The sequence below is a fragment of the Mytilus galloprovincialis genome, chromosome 10 (assembly GCF_965363235.1).
Source record: "Mytilus galloprovincialis chromosome 10, xbMytGall1.hap1.1, whole genome shotgun sequence".
NCBI lineage: Eukaryota > Metazoa > Mollusca > Bivalvia > Mytilida > Mytilidae > Mytilus > Mytilus galloprovincialis.
In genome coordinates, this window is record NC_134847.1 from 48,564,488 (window position 1) to 48,587,030 (window position 22,543).

General features: G+C 31.7%; 1 protein-coding gene across 1 annotated transcript; it reads left to right on the forward strand.

The window, feature by feature from the left end:
* The first annotated feature begins 959 nt into the window (after positions 1-959).
* Positions 960-20,734, forward strand: LOC143047714 (C-type lectin domain family 10 member A-like). Its single transcript, XM_076220926.1, has 7 exons — positions 960-978; positions 11,603-11,662; positions 12,106-12,473; positions 14,537-14,610; positions 17,474-17,558; positions 19,654-19,869; positions 20,638-20,734. The coding sequence occupies exons 2-7, from the start codon at positions 11,649-11,651 to the stop codon at positions 20,643-20,645; spliced, it is 765 nt and encodes a 254-aa protein (XP_076077041.1). The 5' UTR covers positions 960-978; positions 11,603-11,648; the 3' UTR covers positions 20,646-20,734.
* Positions 20,735-22,543: the final 1,809 nt, after the last annotated feature.

Sequence of the window (22,543 nt, forward strand, 5' to 3'; positions counted from 1 at the left end):
GTCCGTTTGGCTGTGCGGGATTTATCAAGTTCGCAGTCACGTCCGTCAGAAGGGGACGTTAAATCCGATGCCTCGGGTAAAGAGAGTGCCACGCTCTTTGCACGTTAAGAACCCTTGCAGCAACTCTTTGAGGGGTCCGTAGGTGGCCTGTTGCAAGGCAAAATTTCTGTCCCTATCCAATATACCCTCATTTTCCAGTGGCAGTCCAAATTTCCCCGACCATCATCCTAGATGGCCTCTATTACAACAACCTACCTATTGTATTTATTGTGAACTTGTTCTCGTCCTGAATATGCATGAAATATTTGCCACTGAACGTAAAGCAACCAACAATCAATCAATCTATAAAAAATAGACTGTGAAAATGAGATAAAATCTCTAAGTTGGCATTAAAATTAGAAAGTTCCTTTCAAAAACTATCTCTTTGACTTATAATGGTTTTCATTTACTAATTGTGACTTGGTTGACTTGGTTGGAGAGCTGTCCATTGCCACTCATACCACATCTTCTTGTATCTATAAATCAGAATATTCTATAAAATATTAAGCTTTAGTTCTGTGTGGTTGAAGGTCGCTTGACAAGCTGTTTAAAATAGTTTTAGGAAATTCTGTAAAAGATTAAATCAACACCGGTCGGAACTTCCCCTTTTTGTTTTAAGGTCTTTTAATGTCAATATTAACTTATTATGGTTTTTTTTTCTCACCGCTGTGTTGCTTAAATAAGTGCTCGATGATTTATTTTCATAAATTTGGTTAAAATCTAGTCAAAATCTGAATATGAAATAAATACAGATGTTTTAATACACAGATGTATCCATGATACGTTCCTAAATTTCACTTTCTTTATTAGAAGGTTAATCGTTCCATTGCGTGACTGATATATTGTATTTGATTCCAAACACGAGATTATATTTCGTTTTAATATACTACAAATCCACATTCTAAAATACCTGGTTACTGAAGTACTTTCTGTCAACCGGTATGTATTGCCAGAATTTTATGATAATAATTATTATTTATGTTGTATTTATTTGTATATTATAAGCACTGTGCTGTTCATTATTTCTTCTAGACCTTTTAAATACTTCTAAATTCTAATGATTATCAATGGAACAACCTTTGTAATATTAAATTCCTTGGACTGAAATGTAATATAGGCTATTGCAATAATGATGCGTATGTCATCAACTGACTCTTTTGACTTGTGGCATAAAATGCTATCATTTCAATAAACGAATAGACTAGTCAACAAAAAAAAATATTTGTATATGATTAACCAATGGCAAAATTGAGGACTCAAAGACTCTTTTTAAAAGGAAATTTATAATAATCGGATATCAGACAAAGCGGATTTGATAGCATATAGCTTTTTTAACTACTATAATATTTATACATGTAGAAGTATTTTTTCTCTGAAAATAATAGTTATGTAAAGCTGAGTGTCTTTTAAAAATTCCAAAAAAAAGTTACAAACTAACAATCCCTACAATTGCCCCCATACTGACCATTTATGAAGATTCATATTAGCGACTAAAGCAACTGAACAATTGCACGATCAATGTCAACCAAACTGCAAAGGTTCAAAATTACATGTAAAGAATACAGTAGGGAAACATTCATCGTATACAAAATAACTGTTGGCTTATTAAAACATACAAAAAGATGCGGGATAAAGCTGCTGTAAATAATGTTTGTAAAATACAAGAACCAAAAAAAAAAACAGCATTGACAATCCGGGTTTTAATGGCTCTCTAAATATGTAGTCTGTCAAAATTACCATCAAGAAGTAAAAGTTTTACAATATAATAGGAACCATTCAAAACGAAAGGGGTGTCATATGTAACATTCTTTTCTTAAACTGAATTTAGAAGAGATGATATATAATAAGATTATGTTTTAGAATCAATACAAAGTCCTTCAAACATAATTTGTAAATTAAAGGTATCTGTTTGGGTTCATAAGGGTTATATTTGCTTGTTGCTTCACTCATTTTTTGTCATCAGTTAATGAAAATATTTCTTACAATTCAACATTATTCAATGTCTAGTATAACAGTTATCTCCGGTTACAAATTTTGTTAATTACTCCAATTACAATGTTGTTACCTGAATATTTTAAGTTATGTTTTTACCAACTTTGTACAGGGGATGAGTTAAAATGTACAACGAAGTAGATATACTCGCAATCGGAGTAGTAGGCATTATGAGGGAGCATTATTTATGTTTATTATACTTTATTTTTAGTTGTCAGCAATTGTGTAAAATTATAAAAAAAAGTTTCTTGTTTAATTGATTTTCAAATTGACGTGTTTTTGTTTATATAAGCGAAACATTCTACATGTACAGTATCGCATTGGTCTGCAGTTTAAATCGGTTGAATTATATTGTATTAATCAATGGTAAGTCATAAGCACCGAATATGTAATAGTAAAAGTTCAATGATAAGTTAATATTGATATTAACAGACCTCCGAACAAAAAGGGGTGTTCAGATTTGAACTGCCCTTTTTGTGAGGAGGTCTTTTAATGTCAATATTAACTTAATCATTGAACTTTTACTGACTTACAAACCGGCAAAAATATAAAAAAAAGTACATAAAAAGCACTTGCAGAAACCTAATTCCCCTGAACTGGACGAGTCTAAATATGTTCAACTTGATTCGAATAATAGTTAAAAAGTACTCAGACGGATATATACAATTAACAGTTACAAAATTGAAATGAAAACGGACGGATTTAATGGCATTACATCATATAATTGTTTATTTATGATAAAAAAAAAATAGCTTCTAAATAACACCAAATGATAGTTTTATAAAATTAGGGGGTAAATTTATACTTTTTTTGCCAACTTTTCAAAATAACGATTTCTTATTTAATAAATCACGCAATCAAAACCCCATACAGACCTCATTTATAACTGACCAATGAATCATAGTATGCCCCACAACTTCATGCTATATATACTTAATGTTTTTGATCTGTCAGTAATCATGAAATAGATTCGTTAAGATCAGACCTTATAAAACAGTAAGTAAACTCTTCCAACAATTAGCTTAAAGCTTGTTTCAGAACTTCTAATCGGACAGACCTAGATGCATAAGGACCTTCACAATACTCATCCGGTAAATGTTCCTTTTGTTTCTGATTTGGTATTTTAGTAATTTTCCTACATTACGTTAAAATGCAAAATAATTAGTTTTGTCTATGCAGTCCAATTAATTAATAGATCTTACTTTATTTGTGTTTTTTTAAATGAAAACTATGTACGCAAACTTCAATGAATAAAACCGTATTAAACTAGGTTTCACTGGTCCGATCAAAACGTGTGAGGTGAGATATATTAGCAAGTTCAATGCATTATATGAAAACAAACTCTTTAATATAGTCGTCCGTTATTGCCTTTTCAAGTCTAAAAGAAGCACAAAAACGCTGAAAAAAACTTTTATCTTTCTAAGTTTTATCCTTGCCTGACAAAAACAAATCATATGTTATAAATCGTATCAAAACAGTAGACAAGAACCATAGTGAAAAAATATTTAAAACTTTTTAATAAGCAGTCAGTTATGTGATAGACTGAAGAGACCCCCCTCCCCCCCAAAAAAAAAACAAAAAAAATAAACAACAACAACATACAAATATCAATGGAAATTGTAAATTATAGCATTTTACAAGATCTTGTCTTTGTGTGCTAAGTACTAGTACAGAGAAATCAATTAAATTGATTGATTGTTGTTTGCTTTACGTCCAGTAGCAAATATTTCATGCATGTTCATGACTATAATAAATTTAAATGCAATATGTAGGTCGTACAATAGGAGGTCGACAGTGAGGTTGGACGTGAAACTTTAAAATACCACTGGAAAATGAGGGTATATTAAATAGGGGCAGAAATTTAGACTTGAAACAGCTGGCAATATTCGGACCACTCAAATAATAGGCGCAAGAGTTTTTAATTTGCCGAGAGCGTTGATCCATAAAATCTACCCTGAAGTCGATCATAAATATAGGAAGATGTGGTGTGAGTGCCGAAGAGACAACTCTTCATCCAAATAACAATATATAAAAGTAAACCATTATAGGTCAATATACGGCCTTCAACACGGAGCCTTTGCTCACACCGAACAACAAGCTACAATAAAGGGCCCCACAATTACTAGTATAAAACCATTCAAACGGGTAAACCAACGTTCTAATCTATATAAAAAAACGAGAAACGAGAAACACGTATAAATTGCGTAAACAAACGACTACTACTGTACATCAGATTCCTGACTTAGGACAGGTGCAAACATTTGCAGCTCCATGTTTACGTGAAGGTTACAATATAATTTCACGCATCCAATTTAGGTTAAATACTTTTCGCTCGCTTTTGTATAACTGTGAGAATTCTGTGAAGGTGTATTGTGTATTGTATTTTAGTTTTTGGTATGATATTCTGTACTACCGATCACTACTGTCTCCTGGTTAGTCTCGTGTGGGGATGTTCGCCTCGAGAGCGGGAGGTCATTTGTTCGAATCCCAAACGGGTCAAACAAAGATGTTAATTAAATTGGTATTCTTTTTCAACGCTAAACACGTGGCATCTTGGAGTAAGAGCACAGACTGGCCGGCTCAGAGTCGAAAATGTGTCCGGGTCGGGTGACTTTTCTTCCTGCGAACTAATATCTTGTGAACTTACACGATAAAAAAAAAAACCGATTCAGCTTGTCAGTCTAGTAAAAAAACGGGATTAATACTCTTAGAATGAAATTCAAAACAGTGTGGCTGTGGCCATTGATTGACACATTAAATTCATCCATTGACTGGGACAATTAACGTGAACGTTTGTCTGTAACGACCACTGTTCACGACGTACCTACGATAGACATTTAAACTGTGGGGTCACCAAAGGTTTCTAAACGCCTTTAATTATAAAATAATTCGAAAAATTAATCAGGAATAACCTTTATGTTTTGATTTATATAATTGATATAAATCAAAACATCGTGTTATTTCTGATTAATTTTTCGAATTACTTTATTAAGGTGTTGAGAACCTTTGGTGACCCCATAGTTTAAGTGTCTTTAAAAAGTACATAGCGAGCAGTGGTCGTTACATACAAACGTTCACCTAAATTGTCCCAGTCAATGGATGAATTTAATGTGCCAATCAATGGCCACAGCCACACTGTTTTGAATTTCATTCTATTATATTTACATGTTATCGTCCTGAATATTAATTTTATTTGCCGCTGGTCGTCATCCATTATCATTATGTATTTTACCATTATATTACACAGTGAAGTGTTTTTCTTTTACTGGTTTATATTACAACTTCTTAAATTTTCACAGATCAAAATTAAAATAAGGCAGGTAAAATTTTTCAACCAAACACTTGTGATTATCTTGACGGTATATAACATTAAATCAAATGTGCCTTTTCGGATATATAATATTTGACGGCAAATATTATTGAATTAACTCCGTATAACTATTATTTAGTCATGGGTCTGTTTTGAGCTTATTATTCTGTATTATATACGCATGGTCTTTCTATAAAAAAAAAAGACCGAATGTTGACTCTAAATATTTTTATTTATCTGCGACTTTGGTTTGCTGTCGCATTAATGTATACCTTGATCTCCTTTTATTCAAAACCAAGTTGATTCGCTTCGGTATAGAAATATTGACATCTCTGGAGTTCTCCCGTCCCATAGTATACCCTTGCTGAATGAGTGCGTTCGTTTGGCTTATTGGATATATAAATACGCAGCTTTGTCCGATCAAAATATAATAGGAATGCATATCCGATGCCTGGTGCAGTGAGAATTTCACGCTATCTATACCTAAAAAAACATTAGAGGGAAAGACGTTCTACGCACGAGTTGAATGATAGAAATGTGTAATCAATAAGAAAGGTCAGCTAAATCTTTTCAATTAAGTCGCATGCCTGATTTTAACAACATTTTTTGTGACAATAGTAGATGAAAAAAATATATAACAAAACCGATCAGCAAGACAATATAAAAAAATGAAACGCCCAAAATAAGTTGAATCTTTTTATAAATTTTTGTCAACCTTTTTTATATATTTTTTTTGCTTTTGTGACAACTATTATACCAGTCTTAAGATACAAATAAACTTGAATGTTATGTTTAACCCTGCCACATTATTTATGTATGTGCCTGTCCCAAGTCAGGAGCCTGTAATTCAGTGGTTGTCGTTTGTTTATGTGTTACATATTTGTTTTTCGTTCATTTTTTTACATAAAAAAGGCCGTTAGTTTTCTCGTTTGAATTGTTTTACATTGTCTTATCGGGGCCCATTATAGCTGACTATGCGGTATGGGCTTTTCTCATTGTTGAAGGCCGTACGGTGACCTATAGTTGTTAATGTCTGTGTCATTTTGGTCTTTTGTGGATAGTTGTCTCATTGGCAATCACACCACATCTTTTTTATATATTGAAACATCAAATGTTTTCACCTAGACGAGACAGTCGTCATTGTACGCTTCGATATATGAGTTATTGCCACCCAATGAAAATTATTTTCTGTTCTAGTTTCCTATTAGTTTTGTTGGAAATTATACAATGTAATCCTTGATTATTATTCAAATGTAAATAATAATAAAATATACAAAAAATTTTTGAGACTATAATCAACTGAGGAGATATGATTATACATCACTAAATAAAGCTGATTAATTTATTGCTCAATTGTTTCCAGTGGCAAACATGTCATGCATATTCACGACTATAGATGCAAAGTTGATCAATATGAAGCAAATGTGTACAAATTTAGAGTGGTACTTTTTACAATAAGGTAGAGCGTTCGCTAGAGGTAAAATTAAACCATTGTGGTGACGTCAGCCTATTCATATACCGTGGATTCTTTTTCTAGAATCAATGCGTCCTTAATCCGTCGCTGAAATGGACTCACCGTTTTGTATTCTTTTGTTTCCTTTGTGTGCCTAATTTCATTAAGTTTGAATTGACTAATTTATTGATTTCTGCTCACTAGTGGAATTGTTTTAAAAACTTATCTTTAATTTTTGTAATTTCTATATGCCTTCACTGGGAATCGAACCCGTCCATCAGTTTTGTAACTTGTTACTGACATTAACATATCGACGAAACCTCTGGGCTACCAATCGGTTACGATTTCCAAGTCTATTTTATATATATAAATGAATATATGATATACATCGGTACAACGGACACACATGGCTTGTACCTTAATATATACATAATAGGTAATCGTATAGTATGAGTTGATAGCCACGAGGTTTCGTAGTTAAGATAAATGAGTTAAAGCTAAGGACTTGTCTGTTTAGGTTCGAATCCCTGAATTCTTTTTGTTGTTCCAAATTAGTCTAGATTTCCAGTTTTGTTCTTGTTTTGAATGTTATTGTGGATATTTTGTGTAAAAAAGCGATTTTGGTCGTTTATTATCGGATAATGGTTGGCTATTCCATATGTCTCAAAGAAAACAAAAATTGATTGCATAATAATGGTAAATTTTTGTTTTATAAATTAATATCATATGATTTCATCTGTTTTACTTCATAATTTTACAAATTTTAATTCGCAAATTCCTATGCTAGAAAATCGTGATATGTCTTGAATTAGGCTTATTGCTAGAAATTCCGAAAACATACTTATTATATGCACTATATATAATGTTTGTGTCGGGTTGTTGTCCCTTTGACACATTCTCCATTTCCATTAAGATCAATTCAAATAAAAATAAGTTCGAATATGTCTTATTTTGTAAAAACAGATAACATTCGGATGACTGATGATATGAAGATCTTTAAGGGCAGACGTGTTGTGTTATAATATATTTGTATTTTTTTAAATATTTAATTGTGATATCTAATTTATTGTAAAGGATCGTTTGACACAATATCATGGTTAATTAAACTCACATACAATACCTTCTAATTAAGAATAGACTTTAATTTTCAAAAGACATTATCACAATAGTTTAAGTGATAGATACAATGGATAAACGTTGATTCATGAAAAACAAACCATTCGCCCTGCGGGCTCATGGTTTCTTTTTCAAGAATCAACGCTTATCCATTGTATCTATATCACCGAATGCCGTAATAGATTAGATTTGAACCCTAATGATCGAACTCGTAAGTTAAGCTATCAGCCCTCCTTTCCTCTTTTTCTCCACGATAGACGAATGCCATAAACAAATTAAAACGGCATGAATATTTACAATCAATAACGGCCACTATAAGTAAATGAGATATGGCCTTTTTTATAAATAAATTCCCGTATGGCAGCCAACATCTCCGGTTCGGGACAGGTTATTATTTCCACAAAATACCGCCTGATTATTGATCGGAGATATTTAAAGCAACCAAAAGCACTTTGATTCAAACAAATTCTTAAATCGTAAATTAAGGTATTATGCTTGGTGTTTCTCGATCCTATTTCGGACCCCCTGATTTTAAGAGGGCGTATCTAATTAGTCATGCCCAATTAACTTTAAGTAAATTGAACCTCAACTTAAAGACCTACATCGGGTAAATAAGTTCGAGGTACAATAAGTAGACAATATAAATCCTTTGTGAGATGAGATTGTCCCAGGTTTCTTAGATAATTATTTTGCATTGCATAACAATGAAAAATGCACGAGCAGGTTTGTAAAGAATACTAAAAATGCTTAACGTTAACGAAAACTTTGAATTTTTCAAATTTTGATATATTTGGGTCTTGTTAAATTTTGAGATTCAACTACTAAATTTAACATTGCTAAACTTGTAAACATTACAATTTAATTAATCAGATTAATACAAAAAACGGGACAATTTGTTAAGGTATAAAACCACTAATTCATAGCCCCATTGCTTTCTGTATTAAATTCTGCAATTTCAAGCATTAATGGCTACTTTATCTTAAGTTCAAATAAAGTGGCAGTTATTTCATGTCAAAACTGTACCTTATCCCGACTTGTGTTGAAAAAAATCAACATATCTTTAATTGCATATTAGAACGTACTGGTTCCCGGAAGTTTGACAGTACAACAGAAACGTCAAATCTGAACAACAGGCCAAATGTGCCCTCTTATCATAATTTATTTAACTTCTTTATTATTCAAATAAATCTTTTAACAAGGGTTTTACAGTGATCCCAAGTCTCCAAGCTTTCATTTGATACAAAAACTACCCAAATATATCCACTATTGATAAAGATACGGCTATTCGTAGGAACTATTTTGTTTAAAATATGTACTACTTTCTTGTATGTTCTTTCCGACCGAGCTTGAATTAGTGGTTCTATACATTAAGTAAACTTAATTAGCATGCATGCGTCTAGAACAGTTATAAGTTGATTTAATATGACGATCTCACCAAAATTTCACTTCGATTTATCTTAATTAATACTGCATGGACCTACATGTAAATATAACATTCCCATTGTTCTAGGCTTTCTCATATTTATAGCTGAAAGCCATCTCAAAACTGGCGAAATATTAGCTATAAAATTGTATAGATGTATTCTAGTAACAATTTCCAGAGACAACACAATAAATGAAAAAAAATTCTCGGGTTCAGATCTAGACTTTGTCAATTCGTCAAGATCAAGATGACTTTTATTTTCATTTTTTTTATTGGATTGTTCTGGGAATCTCGAAAGCCAAGCTTTACAATACCCTTAGATAATCTTCCATTCATCGTTACATCAAACAATGCACTTGTAAAGTACTTAATATATGGCTTTTACGCATCTTCTAAACGGTCAATCGACCGGACGGTTGTCCGGGTAAACGGTTAGACAAAACATTTCATTTGACAACACAATTATTAACCAATAAAAATGACAAATAAAAATATATAGCTTATACTATCATACGATTATAATTACAAAACGTCCAATATAATTAATAGCAAAGAATATAATCCCGAGTAGAAAAAAATATGGGTCACGTGGCAAAGCTAGATGAGCAATACATTTAACTGATAAATTATGCATGATAACACTTAATTGACAAAAAAACACAATTAAATATTTGAAAACTTACAGATCACTGAAAAATACTGCTGTATCCTCTCATAAAAGATATCAAAATACCAACAAAAATCAATAGTCTAAGAGTAACATGTACACGATGTATGAGACTATAACAACAGAAAAATCAATATAATAATAAATTACGTCAGGAATAGTTTACTGCTATTTTAAGTGGGGTTAGTGTTGCTAAGTCTTTACTTTCTATGTTGTGTCTTGTGTACTATTATTTGCCTGTTTGTCTTTTTTAATGCATTGCGTCGTCAGTTTGATCTATGAGTTTGAATGTCCCTCTGGTTATTTCCGGCCTTCTTTTACTTGTATTTAAGCATTATTATTTGAAACCTTTCGAAATAGTTGGTCCTAAACCCTTGTTGTGCTTTATCTACCTTTATGACCTTTTTTCTTGTTAGAGCGTCATCGATGAGTCTGTTGTAGACTGATACCTCTGGCGTACATATGTTTAACATGTTTAAGCGTGGGGCACTCGGAATGTTCATATGACAAGGAAGTTCCCTCAAATCATATTAGGAAATATCTTTGTCCCATGTAGGGTTATCATACGTGTCATATGTTTGAACACCCATTTAGGTGTCGTACGATGACCTTAGGGTGGTCAGGACATATTCTATCATGTTTATTGTGTAATGAAATACGTCCGCCGACAACAAATAGGTAGCAATTTTGTAATTAAATACGACAGTCTACAAGTGGTTATAAATAGATTGCTCGCACAAACTTTATAAAGTGTTGTTTTATTTACTATGCGTCGCTGTAGACAATATTTTTATTGATGTCCGTAAAATATTGTATCGAATGATGTATAATATAAGCAAAATATAACATATATTCCATGAACAAATGACATCTTTATGTTTTACTAAATGACAGTGGTGTTTAAGGATAACCTCTTTACTTTAAAAATTTAAAGATTGCCTAAAATCTCTTAAGGCATGTATAATTCGTTCCAATTTTTTCGTTCGAAAATCCTACAATGCTAATGTGAAAGATGATGCGCATTTAATTATGAATTAAAGGAATTTTAGAAAATATCCATGAGGAATTGTCCTATATTCTTTTAATATGCTTTTACATGTGCATCTCCTTTGTCATTTCAAATACGAATACTAATACAGTTTTGCACGATAAAGTAATCGTATTTAAATAATATGCCTGTAACACTTAAAGACTTTGTTCTTATTTTGCTCTAATTTCTTGGCATTTTATTCTATGTAACTAGTCTCAGGTCAAGAAGTTGGGATAATGAGACTCTTATATGCCTCAAACTACAGTGCAATTGAAATAGTTCAAAAAATTTTAAATTTGTTCTTCGTTATAGTAAAGGGTGCTTAATTGTTTATATAAGCACACTAAAACAATTACTATTTCAAGACATGGCGTGATTTTTCTTATTAATATTAAACTTTAAGTCTACGTTTGGTTCATTTACTTTGGAGTTGGTATGATTAAGACAAGGCAATGATTGAAATGTCAGTTCAAAATTATAACATCTAGTAGGAAACGTTCATATTTCTTTTTCTTTTTTTTTCTATTCAACAACAAATTGCACTTTCTGCTGTTAACAATATACAACACTAGTCCAGCATTCAAGTGAAGTGTCCCTGTTTGTTAATACCAGAAATCCATGGTTGTTTTCTGGTAAGCATCATTATATATCAACATTAGTTTTATAATCTAGCAGTTAAATAATAAAATTATCAACAGTGAAATAATAAACAAGTAAATATCAGTGAGACTTATTTGTCTAACTATATATATAAAAAAATACTTTATATATCATCTAGCAATAAATGACTTCTTATTTCTTTTTCTTCTGCTTTTGCAGAATTCTGAGCGCAGTATAATACTTCTCAAAACTGTGTCTACTTCTGCTTACCAAAAAAGGGGGATACTTTTTCTCCTCTGCATTAGTTACATTGGTAGTATTGGAACGGATGTACTATTCCTATATTATATTGAATCTGATTGTTAAATAAAGATTGCATCTTCTTCTTAATGTACCTTGATTGCTGTCAGTGTCGGATATTTTCTGAAAGACTAAATATCCCTTTGATCTATGACATATGACTTTTTTTCTACAGTTCAATAACAACAAAGATGCTGATATTGCATTTCGTTTTGCTTCTACTCATCACGGAGGACGTGATTGGTCTACCATGTTTAACTAATGAGTCAAAAGAGGATTTCGATAAGTCCAGAAAAGCTCTCACAGTGGTACAAAGCGATATTGCAAAAGTTGTCAATACTCTGGAGAGTAATCATGAACAAACTATTAAAACATTAGAGTCGGCACTTAAAAAAACGGTCTCAATCATGGAAAATAATGTTAAAAAAACAACTGATGTTTTAACGAACAACCTCAGGACATTTAAGTCTACATTAAACAACATGGGTCAGAAGATAAAGAAACTAGATACTGATTTCAAAGTGTTGGGAAAAGATTTTAGAAGTAAGTTATTTATATTGCATGGTGTAAGAAAACTTATCTACCACAGGCGTAGATAACCTTGACTGTTTTGGTGCTTGGTGCTTCGGAACTTTTTAACTTTTATTTTATGGAAAAGTTTTTACTTATATGGGCTTTACTTATAAGTCTTTTAAAGACAAAACTTGCGTCTTGTGTAAACGATTTTAAGTCCGGTTTCTTTGTTGAATTTATGATATACTATTGACAATATTCTCAGCGAGACAATATAAGTTACTTTTTCGTTCTTTTTCTTCAGTTTTCTTTCAATGATGGTTATATCAGTTAGCTCCTTGCGGAGCGCAAATGTTTCTTTTGTTTCGATTTGCCCGTTTTTGCAGTGACGTCATTGTTTCGATAGTGTATTCTTAGCATTAGTTCAAACTTCTTTTTAAAAGCGAAACCGTTGTTTTAGAAAAAACACTACAAATTGTACCACAAATTAAGGAATAAACCATAAAAGTATTGTTTCTCTTAGAGTACTTTATTCGTTAAACTAACAATTTTGTCATTTTAGCCGAATAATCATTTTTATGACCTGTGTTTTTCACCATTAAAGCAACGTGTGATTCCTTTATGATAGTACGTGATTAGTGTTAATTCAGTTATGATGTAAAATGTTCTTGCTAACCTTTGAATTTCCTACTTTGTATTGATAAAAAGCGACCATGCTTGAGGGCGTTACAACGTAACAAGACGTCTTTTTGACGATCATAAGTAGAAAACAGTCAAGTTTTTCTACATATCACCTAAAACTTTATCAATAGAATTATCATAAATACCAGAATTGCCATTTTATATTGCGCCAGACGCGCGTTTCGTCTACAAAAGACTCATCAGTGACGCTAGAATAAAATAAATGTTATCAGGCCAAATAAATTACGAAATTGAAGAGCATTCAGGACCATAAATACCTAAATGTTTTGTCAAGTACAGCTAAGGTAATATATTCCTAAAGGTAGAAAAGCCTTTTGTTAGTATTTCAAAATTTAAAAACATTCGGCGAGGCATGCGTTTTAAAGTTTTTGAAATAAACAATTTCGATTTCGAAATATCGTATGCTATTGAAGCAAAACCAAATCTTGGAAGTGTCTACATTGTATAAGCACACTTAAAGCAATGTTTGAACACTTTTATTTCGTCAAATTTAAAAATGCATATATCCAATTAAACTAGATATAAAGGATATAACAGATACAGTTAAGTCGGCCTCATATCTTGACTTACATCGAGAATTTGACAATGAGGGTCGATTGAAAACAAAACTTTACGACAAAAGAGATGATTTTAGCTATCCAATTGTGAAATTTTCATTTCTAAGTAGCAATATTCAAGCAGCACCTGCATACGGTGTATATGTCTCCGAATTGATACGATATTCCCGTGCTTGCATTTCTCATCCTGATTTTCTTGATAGAGGGTTGTTGCTCACAAGGAAGCTATTAAATCAAGAGTTCCAAATGGTGAAGTTGAAATCATCTCTTCGTAAATTTTACGGACGCCATCACGAGTTGGTGGACCGCTATGGAATAACCGTTTCACAAATGTTCCTTACGTCGTAACTACAATCCCCTTCCCTTTCATGAATGTGACCTACCGAATTAGACTATTTACCGGATTGTTATAACATAAGCAACACGACGGGTGCCACATGTGGAGCAGAATCTGCTTACCCTCCCGGAGCACATGGGATCACCTTTAGTTTTTGGTGGGGTTCGTGTTGTTTATTCCTTAGTTTTCTATGTTGTGTCATGTGTACTATTGTTTGTCTGTTTGTCCTTTTCATTTTTAGCCATGGCGTTGTCAGTTTATTTTCGATTTATGAGTTTGACTGTACCTCTGATATCTTTCGTCCCTCTTTGAAGGGTTGTTTTGTTGTAGTTTTAAATGTTCTTGTATGAATAAGATATAAATGTTTTGTATCTTTGTTGCGTTTTAAGATTGTGACATTTGATTTAATATTTGATAAGTATGCATATGTAAGTAATGAAAAAATGTCTTTCACGACAATTTTAACTGATAGATCTTTTCAATAATTTGTATTTTAGAGACAAAGTGGATCAAATATGATGGACATTGTTATTACTATAGTACTGACAAAAAAGACTGGTTTACAGCAGAGGTAATAAATCGCAGAACAAAAATTCGTACGAAAACATTTAAATTATAACACACCACCAAGTTGATTACGTTATGGTTACTTGACTTACTGCGGATTCATATTTATTAGTTGAATATCAATTTTGTCGATTTCGTTGGTACAGTTGAAACACGAGTTAAGATTACCAACGAATAACAAATTTTCTACAGGCTTTGTTTGCCCAGATCGGCAAAACCGTCAAAACAATAATCCTCGAAATTTGTTACATGCACCCACAAATCGAGAGTAAAATTAAAATGTAAGGTTTACAGAGTATTCAAAAATTAAAAAAAAAAATATATATTAATCAACAGTGTATAAGTATGAAAACAATGAGCGAAAGGGGAATGTCCTTTTTATGATATTTTTATGTCACCTGATTTCAAGGGTAAAGTGAGCTTTTTTCATCACTTGGCGTCCGGTGTCCGTCGTCGTTACCTTTTACAAAAATCTTTTCCTCTAACACTACTGGGCCAAATTTACCCAAACTTGGCCAAAATTATCATTGGGGTATTTAGTTTGAAAAATGTGTCCGGTGACCCAGCCAATCAACCAAGATGGCCGCCATGGCTAAAAATAGAACATATGGGTAAAATGTAGATTTGGGCTTATAACTCTGACACCAAAGCATTTAGAGCAAATCTGACATGGGGTAAAATTGTTTATTAAGTCAAGATCTATCTTTCAGATGAATCGGACAGCTGGTTGTTGGGTTGCTGCCCTGGATTGGTAAATTTAAGGAAATTTTGCCGTTTTTTGGTTATTATGAATACTATTATAGATATAGATCAACTGTAAACAGCAATAATGTTCAGCAAAGTAAGATCTAGAAATATGTCAACATGACCAAAATGGTCAGTTGACCCCTCAAGGAGTTATTATTACCCTTTATAGTCATGTTTTACCAATTTTTGGCAAATTTTTGTAATCTATTACAAAAAACTTCTCCCCTGCAACTACTGGACCAAAATTAACCAAACTTAGCCACAAACTTTATTAAGGTATTTAGTTTTCAAAAATGTGTGCGGTGACCCGGCCAACCAACCAAGATGGCTGCTATGTCTAAAAATAGAACATAGAGGGAAATATAGATTTTGGCTTATAACTCTGAAACCAAAGCATTAAGAGCAAATCTTTCATGGGGCTTAAAATGTTTATCAAGTCAATATCTATCTGCCGTGAAATATTTAGATGAATTGGACAACTGGTTGTTGGGTAGCTGCCCCCAATTGGTAATTTTGAAAGAAGTTTTGCCGTTTTGGGGTATTACCTTCAATACTATTATAGATAGAGATAAACTGTAAACAGCAATAATGTTCAGCAGATAAGTCACTATGACCAAAATGATCAGGTGACCCCTTCAGGATTTATTGCTCTTTATAGTAATTTTTTTGAACAATTTTCATTAATTTGGTAATTTTTTGTAAATTTTTACAAAATAGTTTCCTCTGTAACTAATGAGCTAAGTTTATTATAGATAGAGAAAATTGTAAGTAGCAAGAATGTTCAGTAAAGTAAGATCTACAAACACATCACCATCACCAAAACACAATTTTGTCTTGAATCCATCTGTGTTCTTTGTTTGATATGCACATAGACCAAGGTGAGCGACACAGGCTCTTACAAGCCTCTAGTTCTTAAGTGTTATCAAAATTTAAAATTAGAAGTGAACGAAGATTTCACAATTAAAAAAAAAATCGCATATATATTGTGGTTAACATATGTTCTTGTTAAAGTTTTTTTTATTTAAATATCTTCTTAACTTTATTCTTAAATTAACGATACTTTTATTTAAGCAACGATATCATAAAAGAATGATTTTTTTCTATATACACAAAATTAAGTAGAAAATGTATGATAACAAACAACCGATAAAACATTAAACTAGTGAACATTAACATAAAGTTTAAATTACTATCAAATGCCAATTCAAAATACGTTTTTTCAAATCAAATAATAAAACATACATTTGTGATAGCGTAACCAATCTTCAAAAGTACAATACAAATCCGACATTCCATTGGAATTTTGAAATGTTTTTCATGACTAAATTATTTGTGTTTGCTATAGTTAAACTTTTCAGGCATTCATTCATTTTTCAAACACACTTAATACATATAACAATTTATACTGCACTCGTTCTATTTGAGCAATCAAAATGCGTTGACTGTATATTTCTATGTAATATACTGTCACTGACCCGATATAACTTTTCCTCATGAATATTTAAAAAGAAGTTGCCGAAACTAATTTAATTATTCATACGACCTCTTAAACCTGTTCTTGTTTCCAATGAATACAACGAAGCGTGGAACGAATCAAACTGATTTCTTTTACAATTTTTGGATAAACATAATTTTCTTGTTAATATTTTTTTTTGAAACCTATAAATCATTATGTTTTATGCTTACATGTATTGTTGATATTTTTGTCCAAACTCAAATAATTCGTTCACCATCGATTGTGGGTTTCAACAGGTAATGTACATTTCATTCATTGTTTTGTATATTTCTCCGCCTGATACGAGGCCCTTTTAAAGGGGTATTTTCCCTTAATATTAAAATCAAATAAATAACATTCACGTTAAAGAACAATTCAAATGGTGTTTTTTTTTCTAGATTGCAGTATCAAGACAATAATAGTGAATTGCCTTGACATATCAACTATATAAGGATTCGGCCCGAAACGGGGAAATAGCTCGGCAGAGCCTCGCATTTCCTTGTTTCTAAGCCTCATCCTTATATCGTTGATATGTCAAGGCAATGCACTATTATTGTCTATGTATACATTATTCGCTCCATCTCGTTTTTCATTGATATTTTTCGTATTTGTTTTTCATATGCAGAGAACATGTAGAGAAATTGGAGGATATTTTGCAAAACTAGATAGCACTGCTGAAAATAATGAAATTTACTCAAATGCAGACAAAAGTGAGTTTATATTCAGAATTTAAAAAAAAAACACATATAAATAGTAAATGGTAAACAATTGATCTTTTTTATTTTAAACATTGATTAGTGATTTGCAGTAAAATTTCCGGCATTCAATAGTAGCTGTCAATAACTTCACGATACACCCGTTCTGTTCGTTATTTGCATATATAATATATTGCAAATATTAAATGAAAAAAAGGAAACTGATTCTTTAAATATTAATTCAAAAACATTGAAGACCAAAGAAGATATATACGTAAGTTTCATAACACGTATTATTACATTGGTTGCAATGAATTACATTGATTTCCCAGTTAGATAAAAACCGATAATTTCACATGTGAAATAAACGTGGTTATTTCACTCTCTGACGTCATACAACAATAGGCGTTGTCAAGACGTCGATAACGTCGGATCAAAACAAATTGTCAATGCGTAGGAAAAAGATATAGTTCCTTACATTTTCTACATTAATTTCATAAAAAAAAGCCATTTGCCAATGTAATAAAAAGAATAACTAATCGCCGTATTTGAATATCAAAAATAAGACAACTTGTGACCGAACGCCGCTATGGATTAAATTCGTGCTCCGCACTCGTTTAATCCATGCGTCGTTCGGTCACGCGTTGTCTTATTTTTGATATTCAAATACGGCGATTAGTTATACTATAAATAATATGGTATCGTTTGATATAAACTCGAGTTATAAAATTTATAATGATACAATTTTGAACGAACTACTATGAGTATGATGTGACTTTATTTAATGAAATAACGAGAGTGGATTTTCAAGCAATAATGAAGCCTCAAGCGTAATTCCAAATATTTATCTCATGGTAAACATTGTATTTGTGTTAAATTAAACAAATACGTCTGAAGACTTTATTCCCTCTTCAGAATGACACATAAAGAAGATTTTGAGGTGAAAGTATAAGTGTTTTAGATATTCTCGAAAAAAAACCGTCACATATATTAGACCTAACTAATGACCAATGAAAATATAGCAATTTATCCTGCAAATTGGGTGTCTTACAATACAGATACAGCCCTACAGATATCGCTATGCTGTATCTCTATAATATACATATATCGCTTTAAAGCTCCACCCTCTGCCGGACTACGTTTGACCCGTTTTGTATGAACCTGCGTGACCTCAGAATATGTATTGGAGTCGCATTCAAATGACGTATTGTTTGACCTTATACGAATTCATGATTACTTGATACGTTCTGATTGTTTTTTCAAACATTTGTTTTGAGCAATATGAATTAAACCAATTTTCTGATAACAGACAAACATGAACATCAGTATTTTCTACAACGACAATCATCGATCTCAAAACTTGAATGTTTACATGTGTAACAAAATCAACCATGTCAATTTTAGCATACATGTTAAGTGAAAGCCAAGTTCAGTGAAAAATTCTGAAGCGGAGGACAAGCCGTACACTTCTGTTTCAAATTGAACAATGTTTTGTTATTTGTTTTCAATGTTGAAATTAATTTTTCTGTTAAAATAGATAACTATTCACCTTGAGCGATGTATTATTGTTGACTATTCTAAATCTTTGTTTTGCAAACCCGTCTTCAGCTGAATGTGTGATTGTAATATTACTAGGCGGGCCTCAAGGGATTTTAAATCGAAAATAAATGTAAAAAATGTAAATGTTTGTGTCTTTCAAAGCACAACCAATATACAGAATAAATTGCAGGATAAAGACAATAACTGTTTAGTGTCTTTAAATATCAGCTCCTTTTGTACTCTACTCGAAACAGGAGTAATAGCTCGCTAAAGCTTGCATTATACCTGTTTCTTAGCCTCGTACAAATACAGCTGATATTTAAAGACACGAAACAGTTATTGTCTATATAATTGCACGATCCTGGTTAAGCCAATCAAAATAACACATTTTCTTTGTATGACTCATTCGTAGTGTTATACAAAAAAAATATCCTTATGCGAGAAATAGATGCAAAAAAACATAAGAAAATATCAAATTACATGTAAATAAAGGGTCACCATAGATTTTAATTATTATTACCTTAAATTCAACTGACACAATTAATCTAGACAAACTTAAATTTTCTTATAGACAATCACTATTGGATCGGTTTGACAGACCTTAAGGAAGGAGAGTTCCGCTGGACTTATGACCAGAGTAAAGCCGAGGTTAAAAATTGGCATCCATCTTATGGTAAAATGGGAACAAATAAGAACTGCGTTGCAATTAGCTATCATGCGAATAAACTGCATTTTTTCGACTACATGTGTGCTACAGAGTATCGATACATCTGTGAAAGCAACTTCTGTAAGTATTTCAATAAATAACTTACTATATTAAGTATGTTTTATATGTTAGATATGACTGATTTATAAATATTATAGTTTTCTGTGTTATGTATGTGATCTTTCACGACAAAAATGTACATGAATGAAATTAACGCAAGGTAAATAAAGCTTAGCTATCATATTTTTTAATTGAAATGCATCATTTATTTCATTTTGTAATTTAATGTTATCTGTAACAGACTATGTGTTATATGTTCAATAAATGGCGTGATATATCTATCAAGTAATGGATAAATAGTTGTCTGAATTGGAAAGGGACATACTTGTTTTAATTCTGTGGATTTTAACATTTAAGATGGAACCAATTTGTGTGGATTAAATAAACAAATGGTGTGCAATACGTGATTCAATGGGTACGTTAGAGACTGCATTGAGAGTTAAGGAACATTGTTCATGTTCTTGTCCATTCAAAACCAATTTATACAGGTTACACTAATTAACTTATCTAAATATATACAATGAATATTATAAAAAGAAAACACCCTTACTATACTACTTAAACAAATTTAGCCTATAACAGTTCAACTAGAGATGAGACAACATCTAAGTTCCAATAGTTTTGACATTTTATCTTTTTTATTCTTTCATTTTCATCTATTATGCACATATTTTTTCTAAATAACTTTCAATCATAACATTCACGGTTCCAATTGTATTACATATGTGTTTTTGTGTATGTATAAGAAATAATTGCCTTTTTTCAGACATCTTTCTTCATTTGTTTCAGGTTTCTAAGACTAAATGTTCTGCCGAAGAGTTTCAACGAGCTTGAAGAAACAGAATATCAAAGACGACTTTTCTCAATAAATTGTTTCTCCTCTTTTTTCGTATGCCTTCTTGTGTCAGATCGAGTAACTACTGGTGTACATACCATAAAGAGGATGGTGTGATACTATAGCATTGTCATCAACATCCTTGTTCCTAAAGAATAAAAAAGATAAACAGAAAATATTTAAAATTTCAAAACCATTTCTGGGTCTTTTTAAATCGAAATTCACCATTGTTTATAAATGAAAATAACCGGAACTAGAATGAAGATTGAAGACAACCATTTATAACTATGGGTTGCTTGATAACCAATTCCAGGATTAAACAACCAGATATACGTACACACACATCTGGTTCATTTCAAAATAAAATAGGTTTCTTAGATGTAAGGGCATTGAACTGTTGTATTAACAAATTGAAACATATGATTTTGATAAAATTGCGATAAAAAGTGAAACTTGGTGACTTGATGGGGTAAATAAAGCTTATCCTACACAAAATCTTGAAAATATTAGTACAGTTCGTTCTCTGACATAAACATACGATTAGCTACTTCTGACTTTCAAAAGCCATCAATATTGTTACATGATTAATAATAAACAAATATGGTTTCTATCGAAAAAAGAAGATTTTGTATGAATTCCGATGAAACAACTCTATGTACTTTTGTTTGAAATACAGAAATTATTTGCTACTTCCTGTAAAAAAAGGCACCTCCGATGGCAGAGGTCATCTTATATTTCACATGTTACAATCATTCCACAAATAATGGGTTTTGTATGTTCTTTTGTTTGAAAATATATACAGTGAAGGGGTTGTCATACAAGTAGCATATTATGAATATTTTTCGATGCGGAAAAGAGGGGGAAAATACATACCCAGAAAAAATAAAACATACAAAGATGGCGATGAAAAAAATCCATACCAAAATTAAAAGCTCAATCCATTGAAATTCATTTTACTGAATTTAATAAGACGTTATCGGTTAAATCAAGGTCATTTCCTGTGTCGTCAAATAATTGCTGATGATCATTTGTTGGTTCCAGTCTAAAAAAAAATCACGCCTAAATTTAACTACACATTAAACGTTAAATTCTTCAGAGAACAACTGAAAGTGTTTCAACCCTAAAAAGACATAGCTAGACAAAAGAAATGATTACAAAATGCCCTTTTAACCTAAAAATTCCTAAAATAGGCCATCAGGACTTTTGGTGATAAAAAGATCAACATAACAGATATAAATAAACTGATACACTCGATACAAGTTACAGCTAATTGTTTTATGATTCCTAACTAAAATGTTAATGTTTCCATATAATTTTGCTAAACACCATGTAGATAGGTCGGTCCTTAGGTTTACAATTGTTATTCCGGTTAAAAAAGAACCTTACTTCACATTTATTAAAGCAATATGAAGTTAAAGTAAACGGTAAACGAAAGTCATGCAATGAATGAATATACTTCAGGCTTATAGAAAGTGTCACGTCAAGGTCATATATATGTTATCAAATGTGAAAGACATATAAGAAGTTGTAGCAAAGGTCAAATCAAACATTGACTCAATTTCAAGGTTAGAAAACAAGGTCCAAAACAAAGGACGCTAGAGTTGTACAGTGTATGGTTAATGAGATATATCACCATACAGGTAGTTTTGTACATAAATATAAAGGAGAACACTCATATAATATATCTACGTATACATGTACGTGCCCTTTAACCAGAATAATTGTCTTACAACATGTCGGAACAAAATATTCATAGCAAAGGTTAAGATTTCAGATTACAAATTTACATTTAACCGGAACCTCAATCTCAAGGTTATGGATCTCAAATCAATAGATCATTGATCTATACTAAATATGGTT